General features: G+C 29.6%; 1 protein-coding gene across 1 annotated transcript in view; it reads right to left on the bottom strand.

Annotated features, from left to right (window-relative positions):
- Positions 1-16,902: 16,902 nt before the first annotated feature.
- LOC111635932 (carnitine O-acetyltransferase-like) overlaps positions 16,903-24,090 on the bottom strand; it is a 19,323-nt gene continuing 12,135 nt past the window's right edge. The window contains exons 2-13 of the mRNA XM_023381072.1: positions 22,995-23,195; positions 22,716-22,802; positions 20,012-20,130; positions 19,866-19,919; positions 19,616-19,781; positions 19,121-19,292; positions 18,843-19,024; positions 18,473-18,573; positions 18,117-18,240; positions 17,415-17,474; positions 17,200-17,337; positions 16,903-17,127 (exon numbers count right to left, since the gene is read on the bottom strand). Of these exons, the coding sequence (XP_023236840.1) occupies positions 16,936-17,127; positions 17,200-17,337; positions 17,415-17,474; positions 18,117-18,240; positions 18,473-18,573; positions 18,843-19,024; positions 19,121-19,292; positions 19,616-19,781; positions 19,866-19,919; positions 20,012-20,130; positions 22,716-22,802; positions 22,995-23,195 (1,596 nt within the window). The 3' untranslated portion in view covers positions 16,903-16,935. The remainder of the gene's footprint in view (positions 17,128-17,199; positions 17,338-17,414; positions 17,475-18,116; positions 18,241-18,472; positions 18,574-18,842; positions 19,025-19,120; positions 19,293-19,615; positions 19,782-19,865; positions 19,920-20,011; positions 20,131-22,715; positions 22,803-22,994; positions 23,196-24,090) is intronic.

Here is a 24,090-nt window from a genome sequence, read left to right as displayed (position 1 = left end):
TTTTACAGATGTTAATGTCTGATAATCAACTTTCTAGTATTAGCCACAAAGTAACTTACTCTCTGTTGCAGAATGAATCAAAACATTTTCCGAATGAAAATATGCATACCAAAACTTACAAGATTTATGCAATTATTTTCGTAAAGATTGCACGAATTGATACATAAGTTTTAGGAACTGGAGAATGATTTGCAGTAATGAAAGAAAAGTTGTCGTGATTCGAATATACAATATGAATTCTGAGTAAAGTATTATATTGTTATAAACGATGGGGTATACACAATATAAAGTATAAGTTAGAAATTAGTTGACAAAACTGTTTATTTTTCTGAAATGAACGAACAATTTCATTGATAACAGGTTACAACAAAGGCAAGCCATTATGAATATTTTTGCGGTGTTTTCTTCATACAAAGAAACGTCCAAACAATAAAAATATTTGGTCTATGGTATGGAAAAGATGCAAAAGAAAGGAACATGTATGAAACGGAATCTAAAATAAAAAAATCAATTGAACAATGGAAAGAACATTGGTTATATCTACCTGAGCGTGCTAAAATTATCAATAAAGCAATTATAGCAAGAATAATATACAATTTGTACATAACAAATCTAAACAAGCCAGATACGAAACAATTAGAAAGTCCCATATATCATTATCTTTGGCAAAGCAACTATGAGCCACTAAGCAGGAAAATAATTAAAAATAATAAAGAAAATGGAGGAATGAACATATGGGATCTAAAACATTTTGAAGAAGCCATCCAGATAGCAACCATTATAAACACCCTTAATCAAAGTAATCACCCTCTATATCATATCTATAATTATATATTAGGGCCGATTTCTAATAAATTCACTGGAATAGAACAAAGAATACCTTTCCTAATCAACAATAATAAAAAATATAAAGGTTGGAGAGAAACACTGAAAAAAATAGCGAAAGAAAACAACAACTTAATAAACAGCCAAACAAAAATAAGGCCTCGATTGATATACGATATTATACATGAGCAAGTGTTGAATAAAAACATGGATAATCCTAATATCAATTGGCCACAGACATGGAGGAATATACATAACCTCCCAAGTGAATGGACGGAAAGTGCATGGCGAATATTAAATAACATCGTTTTAACAAAAGATTTCCTCTACAAATATAGCATTAGTAGAAATTCTAACTGTCCAAGATGTGGACAAACAGAATATATAGAACACCTTTTTTATAGGTGCGATATTGCTAGATCAGTATGGGCATGGGTAGCGAAAACATGGAAAGTGAAAATAACCTGGCAAATTATAAAATATCAAACAAAACTCTCGGTCCTCAACCAAAATAAATATATGTTAAATTGGATAATCGCTCTCACAAAACGAACCCTATGGAAAACAAGATGCAAATTAATGTATGAAAAGAAAAAATTAAACGCGTCAATCACGGTCAGTAACATCAAACAGGAGGCTGAATTAAAAATTTTAAGTGATTTTAAAACAATGACAAATAACGAACTAAAAAAATACTACAAAGGAACTGAAAATATATTTCGTATTCAGCAAAACAAAGTGATATTTAAAGATGATTGGTAATAAATATGTCTCATGTACCTGAAATATTAATATCNATAAGTTAGAAATTAGTTGACAAAACTGTTTATTTTTCTGAAATGAACGAACAATTTCATTGGTAACAGGTTACAATAAAGGCAAGCCATTATGAATATTTTTGCGGTGTTTTCTTCATGCTAAAACGGTAAAATTCAATTTTTTCGTCCTAATTGTTGATTATATCAATCTTCCCTTTTTTTTATTTATATAGAGTCAAGTGCAATATAATACACAAAATAACGGAAGGTAAAATAAACAATGAAACAGAAACGAAACAATTAGAATACAATTGGAGATAGTATTGTTGAAACATTTTCCACAGTTTATAAAATTTTGTCCACCACATTTGAAACTTTATAACTACTGTGTCTTTTGTCGAAATTTTTTGAAATTTTGCTGGGATGGTTGTGTATTAGGCGATTGATGCAATTAAATTTTGGTTTTGTATGATAAAGGGATGGGGAGATAGAAGGGGTCATATATCGTATCTCAAATGGTGAGAGACTTAATGAAAATTTTACTCGTTATTAGCATTTACAAATGTTTATAAATATTCATTTATACTCCCAAAATTAAGGTTTTCCCCATTTTATAATAAGTAATAATTCAAAAATTGTCTTTGTGTCATGTATTTGTACAGTATTATAGTAGTTCCATCACTAGTTATTCAGATTTAAACAGTTAACAGAAACAACACCTTATAAAATTTTAAACTTCATTCTGTTAGATTAACGGGTTTTTAATAAAATATCCCAATATTTAAGTTTTGCACATAATTAAACATTTTCATTCAAACGTTTCTCCCCCATTCATGCTCCTATTTTTCATGTTTTTCAATTAACAGAGAACTACGATATACATTAAGTTGTGAAAAATTTATCAAAAAAAATTTTAGTATTTTAAATCGATTTTACTAGAATTAAATTGAAGGAGAATAAAAATATTTTATTCAATTTCTTTCTGAGGAAACTTAATAAAGGACAAGCAATTGTTGCCGTATTGCAATTTTTAATTATATTTTAATTTATTTAATTTAAAATATATGCTCTCCACTTCAAATTAGTAGTGGCTTGCCCCTGTACTTTTCCTGTTAATAATAGAGTCGTGCCAATCATATATCTAACAACACCTTTTAGGAGAAAATATTTAAATTGAAATAACGTGACTTCCAAATTGCATTAGAAGTTCTGACAGTTAATCGGAGTCTGCTGCCCCTAAACTTTCCACACCTGATCTCGAATGACTTTTTTCTATCTAACTCTGTTCTCCATAGTAAGGAAAGACGGACGGACGAACTACAGTGGAAATTTATAGGTCTACAATTTTTTCAAATTGCAGCCCAATGAGAAGATCAAAACTGAATTCTGCTTGTAAATTTTTGATGATAAATTCTTTAGAAATTAATTTTTTTGTTCAATAATTCATTTAGTTAATATCCATAGAATAAAGACTTCATTAATAGACGAAATTAATTAATTATTTTCGTCATTAATTGAATAGTTATTTATTTCAATTCCATTCTCAAAAGCAATTTTACAAAATTGGAGACGAAAGTGGACGGTATCAAGACATTGTTTTAGAGCGCATAAAATATACTTAGTAGAACTAAAATTAAATAGTTACTTTGAATGGTTAAGGATTTTTATTTTGCCTGTAAGTAGTTTTCAGTCATGTTACGATGTTTCTCGAAGAATAGCCTGTCAGTAATCGAGTGGATAAAATCACTAAATACTGATCGCGGATTCGTACCTCTCCAGTAGGCTGGTCACGTGGAGTTTTCTGTGTTTCTCCACTTGTCTTTTTTTTTTTTATTATTTTAATACTCTTTCCGCCCAGTAAGCACTAAGAGGGCCTCTTAAAGCAGGCCCATTATGGGTTCGGCCAAGCCCAAAATGGGGCGACCGGGTGGTGAGGGACGAGGCCCGACATATCCGAACGGACCATCCCCCGAAAAATTCCTGGGTATTCCTTGACCCGTCCGGTTTCGATCCCAGGCTCCCAGAGCGGTCAAGGTAGCCCCCACCTTGACCGCTTGGCCATCCGGCTGTCTCTCCACTTGTCTATCACCTAAATAGAGATCGTTTTTCCATAGAAAATTGGCTGATCGGCTTTAATTCATCTATCTAATCCAATTCATTTTTTACTTTTCCGGCTGTTATATTGTCTATAACATAGGGAAAGTATGGCGATCTTGACCGATCGCCATACTGGTGACCGCTCCAAGATTTTTAAATTTTTAGACATTCAAACGTCAACAAATGCAAAGAAAAAATATTCAGGATTTTTTTTTGTATGTATGGATGCTGGTGTGTGTAGGTGTACTGGTGACGATTTTGTTCATTCACTTTAAAGCTTACTAATTCCTGTGCCTTTTGTCGAAAATTTATAAATTTTGCAGAAAGATTTGGATACTAGGGGGATTGATGCTACTAAATTTGTTGGTTAAAGGTCGAAGGATTAGGGAGGTAAAGGAAGGTCACATGTCATATATCAAGCGGGATCGAACTTAATAAGGTCAGACATAATTTATTTACGAAACTGAAGTAATTAAAGACATTTAAATATATATATATATCGATGTCTAGTTAAAGCCTATATAAAAATTCAATTACAAATTAAATAAGTAAATATCTTTTAAAAATTATTATTATTAAATTTTTATGGAAATTGCGGGCTGAATTCGAATTAATTCGATATAAAAGTATATGAATTGTAACAAAACTATTCTCTTTCTTCTCTATCTTTAAAAACTTCAAATTTCTGTATCTTTCCTTATTACACAATTTTTAACATATTCATTCAACACACAAAAGACTCGACAAAGAGAAATGTTTGCTTTATTTTATTTTTTAAAAGCACTAAAATAATAAGGAAAGAATGGAAATCTAAACTGCGCAAATAGTCAACGGTTAAGTGTGTAAGCAAACTGACAGATCTCAGACGGGATAATAAAACCAACAACATCTTAAGAAAAAGAAATTGGTAAGAAAATTATTCTCTCTTTCTTCTGTACTCTTAAAAACTTCGAAATTCTGTATGTCATTTCATAAGAAATGGACTATGTCATTGGCCATCTTACTTCTATTTCGTTGGCTTGTTACTCAGCTGTGTTTTATTTCCCCGTATCCCTAATGATTGCTGATGCAATTCGAGATCGGTTTCTAGATTTACCATACTTTTTTGAGTTGGTTATAAATCCAATGTCATATTACCTTTTATTTAAAATTATATGGAATTTGACTTTCCGTGTTTACGTTTTAATTTATTCTAAAATGTGTGACCTTGTGAGTGTCATTTTGACGTGCTCTTCCTCCTGAACTCTGAGGTAAATACAATAGATTAAGATGAAAAAAATATTAGAAATTATTAATAATTTATTTTTAATTTTTTTTACGAACTTAATAAATAATGGAAGGAAAAATGGAATAAAAATTATATTTGAAAACTATAGCATTATTTAATTAGAATACAGAAAGAGTTTTAAAAAATTAATTTAATAGACAGAAAGCGTTTGTATTTTGTCCATTAATTAATTTTTTAAAGCATAATTTAACGTAAAACTTATATTAAGATAAGGAACGGCCAGAGAGCAAACGGTTCACCAGGAAATTCCTGATTTAGTCCATCGCTGGAGAGACATTACATTGCAGAGACCTTGATTTTTGCTGCGATATGAGTCTAAAACTGACGAAATCTACTTTTTGATGTAAAAATATGAAAGCTGACGGGAAACAAATAAAATGTCATGCGGAGNTCCTCATTCACACATCTCCAAGTATTTGAAAATATTTTCTTTCCACTCAAAAATAAAATATGAATAAAGGTTTACGGCTTTGTGAAACTTTTTTTGAGTTTATGCCGTTGAAATAAATAAATAATAATAAATTAAAACATTTGTCGGTTTTGTTTACACGTTTATTGGGCCGCATTGGAACTTGCCTTGGGCCGCATGCGGCCCGCGGGCCGCGGGTTGGACACCCCTGACCTAAATGGAGATCATGTTTTTCCATATAAAATCCTATCGCAAGGCACTTCCTTGGCTAATCAGTCTTAATTCATATATCTAATCCAATTCATTTTTTACTTTCCCGGCTGTTATATATCAATATAATATAGGGAAAGTATGGCGATCGGTCAAAAGATGATCGATCCAAGATTTTTACATTTTTGAGACTTGAGACTTCCAAACGTCGAGAAATGCAAAAAAAATTCAAGAGTTTTTTTCTGTATGTATGGATGCTAGTGTGTGCGGTTGTACGGGTGACGATTTTGTTCACCCACTTTAAAGCTTAATAACTCCTGTGCCTTTTGTCGAAAATTTATAAATTTTGCAGAAAGGTTTGGATATTAGGGGGTCGATGCTACTAAATTTGTTGGTTAAAGGTCGAAGGATTGGGGAGGTAGAGAAAGGTCATATGTCATATCTCAAGCGGGATCGAACTTCAGATCAGACATAATTTATTTATGAAACTGAAGTAATTAAAGACATTTAAACAAAAAAATATCGATGTCTAGTAAAAGCATTAAGACTGAACATAAATTAATTATTATATAAAGATTCAATTATAAATTAAATAATTAAATATTTTTTAAAAATTATTATAAACTTTTATGAAAATTGGGGGCTGAATTCGGATTAAATTTGATATAAAAGTATAGGAATTAGTCACAAAATTATTCTCTCTTTCTTCTCTACCTTTAAAAACTTCGAATTTCTGTATCTTTCCTTATTACGCAATTTTTAACATATTCATTCAACACACAAAAAACTCGACAAATAGAGAAATATTTGCTTTATTTTATTTTTTAAAAGTACTGAAATAATCAGGAAAGAATGGAAATCTAAAGTGCGCAAGTGGTCAACGGTTAAGTCCTCTGCCTTTGATGTCTGTCTATTCCGCTTCTAAATCGTTTGTTACTAATCTTTCTTTGTCTCTCAATTATGAATTTCATGACGATGACGTCACTATTCAATGTCTCATTCCTTCTTTCATCGCCACCAAATTAGTTGATTATAGCAAATTTTTACATAAGAGAAGCATATTATTGCCCGATGCCGACGAATATGCTTCGTCAGCTGTAAAAACGATAGCCACATCGATGCTGACTACCAGGCATTGGTGGCACGATGCAAAGTATCATTTACAAAATCTTTCCCAATTGGATCGTTAACAAAATTTCCATTGTTTTATTCTCGGCATTAGCTAGTAGAATCTTGTGATTTACAGAAAATTTCTGCCTTATTTTGTGTTTTATATATTTTACTTTATGAATTACGTTTGTTAAAATCGCTTTACCGTTTAGATACTCATAAAAGAAAGTATAAGTTAAATACGTTTATTATTAAAGAAAATTTACTTAAAACAATTTCAAACACTATTTTTGAATGATGCATCGAGTGCAAAAGAAAGCCTGAAATATATAAGGATGAAGCAGATATTTCTGTAAACCTTGAAAGATTGTTTATTTTATTTTTATTTATAAAATGTATGTATTTTTAAAATAAATTTAAATTCACTATTTAATATAAAATACAAGGCATTAATTAAATCGCAATTTAATCCATACTCTTAATAGATTAATGAAAAATTTACAAGTACTGTATTAATTTTTGACAAATATTTAACAAATTTTCTATTTTATATTTGTCAGAATAAACTTTCTCATTCATAAAAACAAATTGTTTTTATGTAGAAAACTGATTTCTTAATGATTTTTCAATATAAAGAAATACTCCAAATTGATTTTTTAACGTAAAATTTATTGTGTAAGTTAATTCACAATCTATTTNACAGATATTTAACAAATTTTCTGTTTTATATTTGTCAGAATAAACTTTCTCATTCATAAAAATAATTGTTTTTATGTAAAAAACTGAATTCTTAATGATTTTTAATATAAGGAAATTCTCCAAATTGATTTTTTAATGTAAAATTTATTGTGTAAGTTAATTCACAATCTATTTACTACATACAGAATATGCTAAGGCAAAGTCTTTTTCCAATTCGCTAAGGACTATAAAATTACATAGGCCTATATACATAAATAAATTTGATATAATCCGGTGGTTGTTTGGCCTGATGAAATTACATCTGTATTTATTTTATACATCATTTTGAAGTTTACATAATGTAGATTACATTTATTTACTGTTTAATCGCATGTAAATTACATGCGAAAATATATTTAAGTTTGCTCTAACTGCAACCTTGCCATTCCAACTATTGAACTTTCCTCGTACATTATAAAAAACGTTTCTGAAAACAACTAGAGTTGACATTCTGTGATGATTTCCGATTAATTTTTACGTTATTAGCGAAAATATTATTATAAATTAAATTTTGGTCAGGAGGTCTGACGTGTTTCTTTCGAGTATAATAACGTTGACTTAAATGGCATACAGTAAGAAAGGTTTATATATTAAAATGTAATCTATTCCGAGAAAATGTAATTTATTATACAGGAAATATTTTTCTGGATACAATTAGATTCACATATTTTAATAATAATAGAAATAAATAATAAGTGATAATTTTTCCTTGTTTAATATTTAATTAACATAAAATCAAATCAAATGAGGAAAAGTTGATTTCTAAATTGAATAGGTTTTCATATCTAATCGTAGAAATGTTTATCAAACAAAAGTAAATAATACAATCGTTTACATAATAACTGAGAAAACAAAGCTTATTTATAGATTATACATTTACTAAGTTTTAAAAAGTGGAGAATGAATGAAGTAAAATTAATCATTAATTATTGACTTGTTTACTTATACAAGCGGTTGGATACGTCTTTTATCTCTGGTTTTATTCTTTATTTTTTTTTAATTTTTAAATGCAGTAAGTCTATAAATATTTTAAGAAATATAAATATAGTAATAAACAAACGATACCGCCGGATTATAATCGGGCTATAATATGGCTAATTAATTATTAAAATATTAAGTAATTTGAATAAATGAAATGCTGTCATCTTGTGTTAAACTTAATAATCAGAGATAAATTTCATTCTTAAATCTATCGTTTTGTTTGAGTTTTTAGTATAGTTGAGAATGTCGGACATATTAATCTTGTGAAAATGTTAGAAACACGGCACCAAATTTCACCAATTAATTTTGTTTTCAATAATATGCCAATTAATACGATAGATGTTCAAAGATTAAAAATTTTATCACTGATAGATTTCGGTGATTAAGTACTTCCTAAAGTCCAGCATTGGATAGGTACAGAAACTAACGAAAGCTTTTTAAACCTTAATGGACATTGACTTAAGTAAAATACTGTATTTACTGTAGTTTGAAATAAACAGACCATTTTTATGGAAATGAAATAAATATCGTCATTTAATAATGCATTAAACAAGATGCGTGAATTCTGGAACTTGCATGCTGAAAACAATATACACATACTAATTCAGACAATGCGTGTAATATGATAAGTGGATCAACTATTGGAAACTGGGAAATAAATCTTGCTTTATCTATACTTCAATTTAGCACATTTCACAGAAATTATTTTCGTTAATTTCGGATAATATACATTTCATTCGCTTGCGAACATTGAAAACGTTCTGATTATATCGCCATATTGGATTCTAATCCTAATTCATAATGGTGCACAAAGGAGTGGAATTGCAGTGTCTTATGTGACATTTACTCTATGGTTTTCGCTCGCCTCCATTGTGGTTTCACCTAACCCACAATGGTATGATTGAAGATGTCCTCTTAGTGCCTTCAGGACAGAAAGAAAAAAAACGAAGAAGAGAAATGTTTGTCTTTCAAAATAGCATTTCATTACCATTATTTCCATTAATTATTCTTCATTTCTATTAATTAAATTAAATACTGCAATGTAACAAACATTAAAACAAAATCCATATAAAGAGTTTAGTTATTTTAGTCTGTTATTTTCATATATATCGCGATACTCGGATAATACGAAATGGCACAAATTCAATGGTGAAGTAGACAGGAATTGAAAACATATCATAATATTCCCTAATGTTAACTCAGAAACTGTCAGAAGGGAATCTGCCAACCAATCAAATTTGGCGAAAATAGAACCAAATATTTAAACTCGGCGCACCCTCGAAAACTACTTAAATTATATTTTACGCTCGCGATAACATTGTATTATACAATTTTCCTATTCGAATGCCACCATACCGCTGGTCCGATAGAAAGAAGAGACTATTCGGGAAGGGGGTCGAAGTAACTCGAGCAAAAGTAGTCGTTGACCTCCTTCCAGGAGAGAGGATGCTCAACCACTACTAATTTATACTGGTCTACTATTAATATTTGAAAAGTGATCCGCGTTGGATGGGTTGCTATGGCCACGCATATGATCGCAGTTGCTAACCTTAACATCCGAAAGACTTCGTATGACTTGTTTAAATAAACAAAAATTTGTAAAAAATGCTAGAATAATTGCTTCTATGTGATAATGAAATGTTTAAATTTTGGCAACAGATTATATAAACTACGTGGGAAGTATATTCTCGTAAATATTGTATCTATAGAAAAATTGTTGGGATGCAATTTTTACAAATTGCATACCAATAATTTTTCTGTACTGTCGTCTCCTGTCTGGTTATCCTTCCTTAATCTCGAGAACTGTATTATATACATGAATGTCGAGATTAGACATGGAAATCGTAAGAGGAGGACCAGATACGAAATTCCAATTTGTAGCGCAAGTCACGTTATTTCGATTCAAAAATTTTCCTACCGAACGGAGTTAGATACATAACCGGCACAATTCTATTGCTAACATGGAAAGTATAATGTACTGGGCAAAACACTATTACACTGCAAGTACGAGCTACCTGTTGTAGTCAAAGCATAATGATGCATCTATTTCGTGCTATATGATTGTCGCAGTAATTCAGTAAATATATGTTTTTTTTTAAATGATATCTTTTTTGTAAAGATTATATTTAGTTAATTATTTTGTTAAACTTTTGCCAATAGATGGCGCTACGTATAAAGTAAGCAATCGAATGTAAACAGAAATTAATCGATATATAGAAATCCAATCGATAATTTTGGGTGGAATGTACGACATTATCTATGTAAGTTAGAAGTATTTGAACGTTACTGCCGAATTTCGTAGCAATTGGTGGAACGGCGTGGGAGTGTGTAGAGAACACACAAACAAACAAACAAATACCCTAATTTATATAAATATAGATTATACCGAAAGCATTTGTAGAAAAACTGGAAACAAATATACTACATCTTACACACTTTTCTACCCCATTCAGAGGTCTGTCCCAGGTTAAAAACGTATTAAAATACAAATTAAAGAAAAGAATTGCATTCTAATGGTCGAACTATAACGACTATTTTTAAATTTACAAAATTCGAAAAACAAATAATTTACGTATTTTTAAAATGTAAACATTAAAATAAATAAAAAATATAATAAATTAAAATAAAATAAATACACACGAAACCGATACAGGTTCGACTTAAAAACCTTTCGTTAACAACATATATATTTAAAAGAGTTCCAACCTGTTCCAGCAAAAATTTTTAATTTTTCTAACGTTTTAGGCTATCTAAGCAGCCATCATCAGGATCGAAAATGCAATAGAATAGTTTTGAAATTTAAATTTAAACAGTGTTCCAAATATTGATCAATAACATATAACCAAAATAACATAAATTAAAATATAAAAAAAAATATATAACGTGTGTAATTATTTTTATTTTATTTATTTTAAAAAGAAGAAATATATATAATTAAATTTGTTTGTAATTTAAAGATTTTCCGAGCGTCTGATTTAACCAAACAACTGGCGATTTGTATATAAATTCTGTTAATATTATCACAATTAACTGTCTACATATACTGTATTAATATTTATGATATATTTAAGATTTAAACATTTCAATTTAAAAAAAAAAATCTTACCAATGAAGCGAGCAAAAGTAAAATTATAGCATTCGACTATCGAATTTTCAAATTACTTATCTAGTTGTGTTCGATTTCTAAACCTTTCAAAAATTAAATTATTATTAATGTTGCATCAAACTTTTGAAATTTTATTCTTACCTAATTGATAAATTATTACAGAAATATATTCATGAATGTTCTAGAGCAGTGGTCTAGAGCACTGCTCTAGAACAATGTTCTAGAGCAGTGGTTTTTCAACCTTTTCACACTCGCCGGCGAACTATCAAGACTGAACCTAAACCTAAATAATATTTTTATTAACTAATTGAATAGAAATACAAATTTATATGACATTATTAGTGCCCCGTCTACTGTTGCTTCCTTGTTAGCAAATCAGTTATTCGTGGTAGCAGTTTTGTTTCTGAGAGACGACGTGCTGCATTTATATCCATTCGATTTTTCTGCTTGGTTTTTATGCAGCGAAAATGTAGCGTAAATGACGTCACGAGCAGCAACCGCTGCATGTCGCTGCACGGCATTTTACAAACGCTTGTCGCTGAAGCAAAATGGACGCTGTCCCTTGTTCGCTGATTTCAGTTTTAGAAAGTAACATATTATTTAAAGAATTACAAGAGAATAAAAAAAGGAGGTATGAAAATTTAATGGTTGGCATCGCTGTTTCCAATGAACGTAAAAAATCTAAGCGACAGAAGATACGAAATTACGTTGAAGAGGTCGTACCTTCATATTCTATNACAGTGACGACGCGTGTCACGGGGGAGGGGTGCGATGAAAAGCGAGTACAAGTGGCTGAGAGATAGAATCGGTGCCGAATCCTCGTTAATCGATTCAGAACGATTTTTAAATGTTTTTTTTTTTTATAAAATAAATATTTGCGTATGGAACTAAAGAGCCGCAGCTTCACATCCAAAGAGCCGCATGTGGCTCGCGAGCCGCAGGTTGCCGACCCCTGGTCTAGGTGATTGTTTATTTATTACTTGAAAAAAATATTGAAATTGATGAAAATAAGAGTGTAAGCATCGTAGCCACACTGGGCTTTTCTACTTTATTTGTTGATTGAATGAACTATATAATAAATATTCAACAATATATTAAGGCTATGTATTTTTTTTTCTTGACCTACAGTAACAAGAGGAGGTAAACAGCATTTCACAAATTGCAGAAATATTAAGGGTAAAATGTGCTAAATTTTGTAAACTGACCTGTCTTTGTATTGAGGCCAACATTTTAAATATATTGGTTCAAAGTGGCTGTAAAAGCTCGAAAGAAAGTATATAGGGATCTATCAGAGTCAGTGTTACATTCGCTTATACGACTGGATAGTATTAAAGATATTTTCACGATAAGAGCTTTCCTCGTCTTTAGAAAAGCTGAATTCTACAGATGTTGTGAAAAGCTATGTGTACTAACAAAGTCAGTCAAGAGAAGCAACACTTTCGTGACTTTTAAGAAATTTGCAAAAGCCGATACAGCAATAAAAGCTACGGTTCGTGAATACCGTATTGTATGCTACTACACAAATGGTTTTAAATTACAAAGAAAAAATTCTTTTGTATTGGGGTCCCACGAGCCTATAGAAGTCGACACCAATGATTCTCTGAAAAAGTAAATTTCGAATTTTGTTTTGAAATTTGCATTTTCAGAGTAAAATATTGATAAATGCAATAACATTTTAACTACTGGGTCATATTTTTGTGGGCGTGGCTAAATTTACGATGGACATGAAAAAAAGTCCTTTTATGCCCATAGGATGGAAAGGATTGATTGGATTTAGATTTGAAAGGATTTGGCATATGCTATCTGCCAAAAAAAAAGGAATTCGTATGGGAAACTGGCCCCCGTTTAGGTGTAGATGCCTGAATAAAACCTAGAAAACTCAAAGCGTCCAAGTCATCGGTGAGACGCGAAGACGCGGCCAATCACCAGTTTTCTGTGGTTTTTATCCACTACGCCTCTTATGGGCTAAGACAGAAGTAAGAAATTTTAATAAATATATTGTAAAATAAATTAAAATACATCAATGAAAATATATTGAAGTAAGTTGTATTAACCTTAAAAATTCTCAGCGCATTTAACAAAAATCACTTACTTGTATAGGAGATTCTTTAGACAGTTTGAAATAATCGCCGCAAGCAAATCCAATTTCATTTTCTCGGAATTTCTTCATAAAACTCAATATCTGAAAAACGAATTTTATAATATTTAAAATAATAAAACGTAATGCACCATTAGTAAAATATATTCCAACAAATAAAAATATTTTTTAAAAAATTTATAATTTCATTCACTAACTTTAATTTTTCTTCTTAATTCTTTTGGAACCACCTCTAATCTTTTTACTTCTTGAAAAGAATCATATGCCTGAAATGATAAGAAAGATTATAAAAATAATTTGCGAATTTATTAATGCCCAATACTTACCACAGATGATATTCGAGACAATGCGAATGAAAATAACACAGCGACATATGCAGCAAATACAGCAAACGAACATATCATTAGACGAAATAATGGGCTTAACTCAGAGAATATAGCATTGTAGATTACAAACGCAAACATGTAAATTATAATGCCATACATACATAAAAAAAGATCGCTCCAACTATCATTAATATGATTTATGTAATCGCATAGCTCTGCATGTTTAGCGATTAATTCGTTTATGTTTTGCCATGTGCAATTGACTTTCATCTGTTGCAGTTCTGCTGACAAAGCAGAAAATCTATTGATAATTGTTAAGCCAACAAGGATTGCCATTGATGTGATCCACATGTACAAACCTACTTGATATATAAGACTGATATGTAGGGAAACAGAACAAATGAGTGCCCTGGCATAGCTCGAATCTCTTTCTACCTTAACAGACATTAGGAATGAATTAACATATAATTCGAAAAAACAAAAACATAAAAAAAAAATACCAAAGAAAGGATTCAACAACGACTGATATTCAATTAATTTTTTTTCTTCTCCTTCATATCCTGATAATTTCATTTTAGGACGTATTTTTTTCATTCTACCTACATGCATGAGAATAATACAGCCTAGGTTAACTAAACAGAAGACAATTCTTAGAAATGCATCGTTAGTTTGGCCGCTTATCTTTTTTATTGGACTACAAGCGATTACATTATCGTCTGTAGCAAATTCTTGAACGAATGCTAATATAAATTGATTAGCGAACATAGCTTCTACGTATTTTCCATAGAAAGGTAAAAGCTTGCTTTGCACATGGCTCAATGGATAATGTTCGCATCTCTCGTAAAATATATCGCCAAAAAGTGCAGATATTGATATTGTGGGTTGAAGCAAACAATACATACATGTATTAACCATTTTGAATATTTTATAAAGGAAAATTCGTATTATTACTGCATTATTACTGAAGAAAGTGGCCTTTTGTTTGATGTCAAGTGTGTCGTGTCATTCGTTTTGAATCTACCTGAGCAAACGAAAGCAATGGTTAACAGATATCGATTTTACATTGTTCGAGGTTAACATTGGATTATATCTATTATACCGAATTACATTACAATATAAAGTCGCGATTCATTCCTTTCATTCTTGAATGAAATTACTTTACAAATCAAATATCGTACAATATGATATTATAAGTTTAATTAAATTCGATCCGCATAGTTAAAGAATTTATTTAATTTTTGTTATGTAAATAAAGTTAATAAATTATACAAGTTAAAAGAAATATATAAGAATAAGTTAAAATTAATTATCCGACAGATAAAAAATCACTGATTTCATTTTAATAGATACATAAGAATATTTATTTTTAAAATATTCTGAATATCTAAGAATATTTTAAAAAGTAAAAAATATCTGTATTAAAATAAAGAAAATTTGTTATTTTCCTGTTTGTTATATATAACAAGAAAGTTTAGTGATCAATAATAAAATTATCCCAAGATTTTTACATTTTTTCACTTAAAACCTCAAAAAATGAAAAAGTTAGGGATTTTTCTGTATTTATGGATGTTTGTGTGTAGGGGTACGATTTCGTTCACCCAATTTGAAGCTTAATAACTCTGTGCTTTTGTCGAAATTTTTTGAAATCTTACAGGAAGTTTTGAAAATTAGGGAGATTGACTTTATAAAATTTTGGTGGGTAAAAGTTTAGTGGATGCGGAGATAGAGAGGATCATGTGGGTTATTTCAAGTGGGATAGGATTTAATGACGATTTAACTCGTTATTACCATTTACAATTCGGTGATCCAAAACCCCTACGAATTTTTTAGTAGTACTTTGGATCCATTTCGGGACCCACTCTTTACCACACGATCGCCCCGTTGTGGATTTGAACAATGTTCTTGATTAAGAAGGCCTTCTACTGCCCACAAGATTGAAAAGTTCGAAAATAGACGGGGACTAAGTTATCTGTATTGTTTTAGTTTAGGATTTTAATATAAAATGGAATTTAAATGTAGAAAAGATATGTATTTAAATGCCGATATTGTTACACAGAGACTGTACTTCACAGCTCTTTTATTATTCAATTTGATAAGTATTATTATCTTCTCAAAATTAATAGTCTATTCATTTTAAATCATTTTCAAACAATTATCATTAAAATTTAAGGTTTCGTAAGCATTAAGAATATTGTATTATATTTAAAGCTGGATTGTTTATTTTATTGGAAAATAACAAGTTTATTTGACTCTGTGCAATATATCAAAGGAAATTTCTACATTACATTTACACAGTTAAACGGAAACATTTATTGATTTGATTTAAATAAATTCTTCTAATAAATTCTTTTAATAAATTATGTTCCATGTTTCTCTTGATTGTATTTGATGTTGACATTCTTCGTATAAAGTATTTCTAGTTAAGTACTTTGCCTAGATTAAAGTAGATAAGTGACATACTTTTAGTGTTCTATAACTTGTAAACGAATACAATAGTTTTGATTAAGTGAATTGAATTCATTTTCTGCTATAAGTATATAAAACTATATCATTTATATAATTTCTTTCGTTTTAAACGAAATTTGTGGAATATTGATATTGGGCTGCAATTTGAATAACTTTGGACCTATAAATTTCTACTGTCGACTGTCTGACCGGCTGTCTTCTTTTAATCTCGAGTACGGAGTTAGATAGATAAAAGACGAAACCAGAAGTGAAAATTATAGTGGCAAGAAGTCTCGATTAACTATAGAAGAACTTCCGATACAAACCGGAAGTCATGATATTTTAATTCTAAACTTTCCCTGAACGATGTATTCTAAACTTTCCCTGAACGATGTAAGATAGATGACCAGCACGTAAAGGAAAAGTATGATGTTCAGCGGTCAGTCACTAGTAATTTGAGGCGGAGAGCATATATATTTAAATTATATAAATTAAAAATATAATTAAAAATTNGAAAATTCAAAGATTCACTTTCTTCAATAATTTAAATGATGTTTTCCATGTCTGAAAGCGACATCTCAACACATTTCAAAAGACTGTCGGAATTTGTTTCTGGACTTTGCTTTAAAGATAATGATATAAGTCTAAGATGATCAGGATAGACGTAATATGGGCAACCATAACCATCATATACCAAAGGACCGTAACTAGGAAATACCGGATTTCTGACAGGTGCCTGAAAATTATCCAATTTAGTTTTTAATTATTTCTTATCGCTAAATATAATTTTTCCTGAAATTATTATTACCTGACTAGAAACTAATCTGTAATTGGAGAATGATTCAAAGCCGATATCATTGTATATATCGGGAACATTCATGCCTGATTCAATTGCTGCTTTCTTTAATCCCACCAGAAGACATTCGATTCCATTTCCTCTCAAAGCCTTCAAAACAAGAAACAATAAATTGTATTGTAAATTTATGGAATAAATAACAGGTAAATTCTATAAATAATTCTTACTTCGTTAACATCGAATTTATGAACTTTTAAAGCTTTGTGAAGAGAATCGTGCTTTTCTTGCTATAAATAATGATAATAATCTGATAATAAATTATTGTTAGTAATTTTAATCGCTTGAAAAATTCATTAAAACCTCCTGAATGAATCAACTTAGTGCATTATAGAATTAATCTCTGATCACATCTCGTCCTGTCTGCAATATTCTATAATATTTTTCCAATTCATTCACGAATAAACCTGAACTTTTTGATTAATTTCGAATATAATAAGATAATATTAATTAGTACAAATTTAATTTAAGGTAATTTTTTCAATAAACTGATATAAATTTGAATGATTCAAATTCATACTCTATGCGAAAGTATTCTATAAAAGATCCGTTAGTTCTCGTGAAAGAAAGTATGATTAATTATTATAAATAAGCATTGATTTAAATAAAAGTTGCAATCTTTTAATAATTAATCTAATATTTATTTTATTGTAATTATTTTGATAGTATAAAAATGTTCTCACATGTCAAAGTCAGTGCTGTTAAAATAAGGTTATTTTAATAATTCTGCTACTAAAATAGCCGTATTTTAATAGCAAATAGTTTAAAAATTTCCATAGATTTCGTTCAAAAATTTACTCATTATACTAAAAAAAAAAAAAAAAATTGNAAAGTTGAAAGAACGACAATAGAATAACAGCAATTACAACTTACTTGCCTACATTTTCTTTCGCCCTTTCTATATCATTCAGTATATCGTCATTTATATTAAAAATAATTTCTTGAGGTTCAGGAACTGTGCGAGAGGCATAAGGTACTAAATTTTGTGACGTTTTTCTGTAACGCATAACGTTGAAAAATATTAATGTAAAGTCAATAATATGAGTTTATTAAAAATTGTTTAAATATTACCAAGTGTTAAATATTTTAAACAACTACGATTAAAAATACTCGTATATTTAATTTTCAAATAGTTTCTAACAATTTTATAGCGATTCTTAAAAGATATATTTAATATTTTTGAAATAGCAATTCCAAATAAGTGTTATTTAAACTAAATATAACATACAAATCATCCAAAATGTAATCAGTCATTCTAAGAAGTGGATGCGCTTCAACTGGACTATGCTCCATATTCAAACCGAAAGCCCCATCTTCAGATACGATTAACTAATATAAAAATATTTAAATGATGTAATAATAATTTAATTTCAAATTTGATGTCAATAAGTACGTAATATTAATTATAAATTTCAAATATATTAAAAATGTAGAATGATAATGTATTTATTATAATATGAGACACAAAATAGCAATTATTGAATAATTAATTACCCGAAGAAGATACTTTTGAGATAACAATTATACAGTCTTATAGGTAAAGTGAACCTTAAATTTAACATATTATAGGGTACTAGGGTAATTTTATAATAGCTTACATGAAAAGCTTTATCCATCCACCTATTTCCGCTATTTAAATGGCTCCCGTGTCCATGAATTGCGTTGTGAAGTGCATTTGTCCATTTATCAGAGTCACTCTCGGCATTCGAAATTGATTTATCGAGAGAAAATACGAATAACGCCCTTTTGATTGTGTCCAAATGTTTCTTGTTCGTACTATCTGTCGGAAAAAAATTCTATTTATTTAGTTCTTGTTATAATTTATAATGAATCAGTTGTCTTTTTTTTAATGTTGAAGTTTTCACTAATTAAATACCTTTAGATAATTTGTCATATACATCAGACCAAATTTCACGGTAATTGGTTGTCAGAACTCCAACAGGAACACCTTCAGTCTCAGACTTCTTTACAACTATTCTTAGTTGTTCCAACAGATCATTCTCACTCAATGGATTTCCGGCATAATCATAAACGTCCACTCGGAAAAACTAAAAATAGATTATTGTATAATTTATGCTAAATCTCTTGATTAATTTATCATAAAAATCTAGCATAAATTAACTAAATTTCTTGACATTATTTTACAGATTAATTTTTCAAATAGTAAAGTATTATATTGTATATTGCATTCAAACTTTTAATTTGTAATCCATTTATACATTATCTATTATGTAATAAATTAAATTTGAATAAAAAATACTATTGAAAATACAATATCTACTGTTCAACTGTGGTTTGACAACATTAATTAATGACAGGTATTAATTGATTGGGATTTAAGTTAGTCAGTATGTGATTTATTTACACATACTTTGTTATTTCTAGCGACCACGATATGATTTGGAGGGCAATCTTCTTCTCCGTAATGTTCGAGACGATCGCAAATTTTCCCAGGAAGACGACAAGACGAAAATGCTTTAAAATATTGGCTCATATCCATTGGAATTCCTCTTAATTTATCTGGCTCTAGCTGATGACTAAATTAACAAACATATATATTTGATTATGCAGTCAAAGTGGTGTTTGTTTATTTTATAATTAAAATAGTGAATCGTACTTACTCATTAACGAGTTGTTTATATTTCAATGTTGACGACAAGACTTTCGCAGAAAATCTGAATAAATAGTAAAACTGAATATAAATACAGAATTACATATACATGTATTATAAGAAATATTAAAAAAAAAAAAGAAAAGTGATATCAACCTGATTTGATCATCGATAGAATTGAAATTTTCACAAGAAATAGCCATGCCGGGGTTTGTATATGTTGTTAATGGTGACCGATTCTTGAGAAAATCCAATTCTAACCACCAATCTTCAATCTATAAAACGTTAAATAAAATGATTATCTTGAAAAATATAATTTACACTTAAAAGAAATGAAACACAAAAACGGCTAAACTTACCCAATTGTCGAATTGGTTGTATCGTTCTATAAGAATAGAATGAAGTTTTTCACCGACTCCTCCTAGTGATGCAAATTCACTAACCAACTAAAAAATAAAACACAACGCAACATTACACGATGAATATACTGTAAAAACTATCGAAAAAAATAGTGATTCAAGTTATAATTATTTTTAAANTGTATCACTTAAAAAATTTTAATAAAGATATTTATCTTAATTATGAAAATATAATAGCATGTTTTTTAATTTTTGGAATCTAACCCTCCTATTCGTACTAGTTCTTTGTTTCGTATAACACGGATTCACATAACACGGCAAATTTTTGGAACGTAACTACCGTGTTATACGGAGGTTACCTGTACATATATTATCAGAAATATTAAAAAAAAAGAAAAGTGATATCAACCTGATTTGATCATCGATAGAATTGAAATTTTCACAAGAAATAGCCATGCCTGGGTTTGTATATGTTGTTAATGGTGAGCGCTTCTTGAGAAAATCCAACTCTAACCACCAATCTTCAATCTAAAAAAGTTAATTAAACAAAAACGAAATTTAGATGATGCGCTGCATAGCGGCAAAATCTCCACTTGGCGATATTTTTATTAAAGTGGCGAGAAAAATGTAATACTGGCGATAAAAATTGTAGTTCGCTTGTTTCGTCATTCAGCGTGAAATTGAAATCTCAAATCACACTTCGGAAAAAACAGCAAAATGTTGGTCTTCCGTATAATGGGAGACACGGGCCACACATTTTTCGATTCATGACGTCACACCACAGAAAAGTAGGAAGTGACATCAAAAACCGAAGGCAGTTTTGTGCAATACCACTTATCATTTCAGATTGGAATTTTCTATCGATTGACATAAATTTTGGGGAATTTTTTGGGATTATTTTTATCATTTTGAGCTTTTTTTTTCAGTAGATTAAAACAAAAATTTTGACATGACCTGTGAAATACTGTATAAACATTGTTATGATATGTCTTATTCAGAATTATTCATTTAAAAAATTATTCAAAAATAATTCCTAATGCTAACAGGGCCAGATGTTCTGGTCTCTGATTAAAACAAAACTTGGTGAGTCGCCCTAAATCGTCGTCAAAATGATAGGACCCACTTCTCAACGGTTTCCAAAAAAATGGGCCTCTGACAATTTATCGTGTAGCTTATATCTTTGGAAGTACCGTGTCCCAAAATGGCGATAGAGGAGTGAATAAGACGCTTTAAACTCTTTTTCCACTTTGTAGGCAGTAAGAGGGACTCTTTTACCAAGCCTGTTAAGGGTTAGTCCAGACTCATAACGAGACAGAGCACAACATATCAAAACGAATCACCCCTGAAAAATTTTTGGGGATTTTTCAACCCGTTCGGATACGAACCCAGATTCCCCAGAGGAGTAGGGTATCATTTTAACCGCTCGGCCATTATAGTACTAGACCTAAACGATGTAAGTTCGAACCTTCGGAGTTTCAATTTTGGTCCAGTTTAGTTAATTTTACGTGTAACTTTATTATTTTACCGCATTGTTATTATTATTATTCCTTACGTTTAAATCTTAGTTTAAACAAGAGATTAAAATTGTGACGTCATTTTTTGTTTAGCGAAAACAAGTCTCTGTAGATTTATCTCGTTTACGTCATTAAATAAAAACTTTTATTTCTTCACATTTATTTTCACACATTTTACATACTGTGTTCCCATAAGCGAATAAGCTTCAGACGTTACTGCACATAGAGGATAAAGGCAAGTAATATGAAAATAGGGTAACAGTTGCAGCGTTTTATTTTTTTTAATTGTTAATATCATGGACAATTTTCTTGTGCGCTCATGTTTGTTAGACTTCGAATGTCACAATACAGCCATATCTGAAAATAAATATGAAGAAAATTTTTTAACTAGAAGCAAGCAATCTAAATGTCAACGTCAGAGTTAAATCTACGGAAGCTCGTTTTCCTTAAACAGGAAACGACGGTACAATTTTTTATCTCTTGTTTTATATGCTTTAAATGTGAAGAATAATAACACTAATAAGTAATAATAACGTTACACGTAAAATAGAACTAAACTAAAATTTTAAAGGATCGAACCTACATCGTCTAGTTCTTCTATCACCATTCTCGGATATGAAACTTTCAAAGATTTATAAGTTAAACACTAAATTTTCAGACGCCCATTTTTCTGGAAACGCTTTAGAAGTGATTCTATTATTTGGACAAGGAACTGGTTGTGTTTAATACTAGGAGAAACTGGTGCTCACTCAGTTCTCCTTGGTCAACACGTAGGCCACTTACAAGTCTGGTCCTTTCCTTGTAAGTGACAGTTTAACATGTTACAAGTTTAAGGCTACCAACACTTGCATTAATTAGTAAGTAAAACTGGCGGCAATAAATAATTTAAAGTGACCAAAAAAAATTAAAACTGGCGAAATGGTGGCGATATTTTAAAATTTTTCAGATCGACTTCTGAAAATGGGACATGAAAACGATGCAACTTACCCAATTGTCGAATTTGTTGTATCGTTCTATAAGAATAGAATGAAGTTTTTCACCGACTCCTCCTGGTGATGCAAATTCATTAACCAACTAAAAAAATAAAACACAACGCGACATTACACTATGAAAATACTGTAAAAACTATCGGAAAAAAATAGTGATTTAAGTCATAATTATTTTTAAAACAAAATTTTATATTTAACTTTAATTAAAGTGCAGAAATTAGAAAAATACACGATATACATTAAATTCTTTTTATTTAGTTATTTATTTTAAATTTACCTTTTCAGTTTTATGAAATTCGTCTTGGGTTAAAAGAGGTTTTACACCTTTAAGATATTTGTTTAAAGAGGGTTTCAATGGAGGAACGGGTTGTCGTGGAAGATCTTTTTGATGTTCTGTCATAGGTCCTTTATTATGTTTCGGAAAAGAGCTAGGAAAAGGTGAAAATGTGCTTCGACATCGTTTGCTAATTATCGGTGTCTGAATTTAATAAAAGAAAATTATTTAAAATTAACTATGGATCGTATCCGAAATAAAATTGCAACTTATAATGAATATGTGTTGAATTTAAATACTGTATAAAATTATCTACCATTTATACAAATATTGGTTATTATTCAGTCATGCTATATTAAATAAGGAATAATTTTATATTACATAAAGAATAAAATTATTGAAATCTGTAACCATATGTAAAATATTTAAGAATTCAATATTTATTTGATTTTTTACATGTTCAGATAGACATTTTTAGAATATAATTTTAAAAAATTTGAAGTAAATATAAACTAAACATCACCCAACTCATATTTTCTATTCATCTACAGGTAATAACAATCTATACCATTTTATAACCTAACCGTCTTAAACTTTATTTACTTTATAACTGCTTTATTTTATTTCATACTGCAACCCTTGTAAACAGAGTCTACTCAGTCAATTTACCAATATTTTTTTTAATATCAATTTGTAACCAATAATCAACCATTTAAGTTCAAAAAGTTTTTTTAATGTTATATGTATTGTTTTGTGTGATGCAATTCTTATCTGTCTTTCTTTTGTAAAGTGTAATGACTGAAGAGGGGTTATAAAAACTCGAAATGCATTTCCTCCAGTAAAACCTATATCAACAACTGCTATTTGTATGATGTATTATTAAGAAAAGCCAATAGCTTTTAATTTTTTGAAATCCACAACAAAACCAGTAACGGAACGTTTAATTTAATAAACTTCCTTTCTATCAAACTAAAGTTATTATTAAACTATATCCAATGTAAAAAATATTACATTTGACAAAAATAAGAATTGACTTATTTCTTTTACTTCTAATTTAAGTATAATTTGTTAATACATTTTGAAATTTTATGCAAATATA

The sequence above is a fragment of the Centruroides sculpturatus genome, unplaced genomic scaffold (genome assembly GCF_000671375.1).
Source record: "Centruroides sculpturatus isolate CEXI.00-Female unplaced genomic scaffold, Cexi_2.0 scaffold1011, whole genome shotgun sequence".
NCBI lineage: Eukaryota > Metazoa > Arthropoda > Arachnida > Scorpiones > Buthidae > Centruroides > Centruroides sculpturatus.
This window is presented reverse-complemented; position numbering and strand designations above follow the sequence as displayed.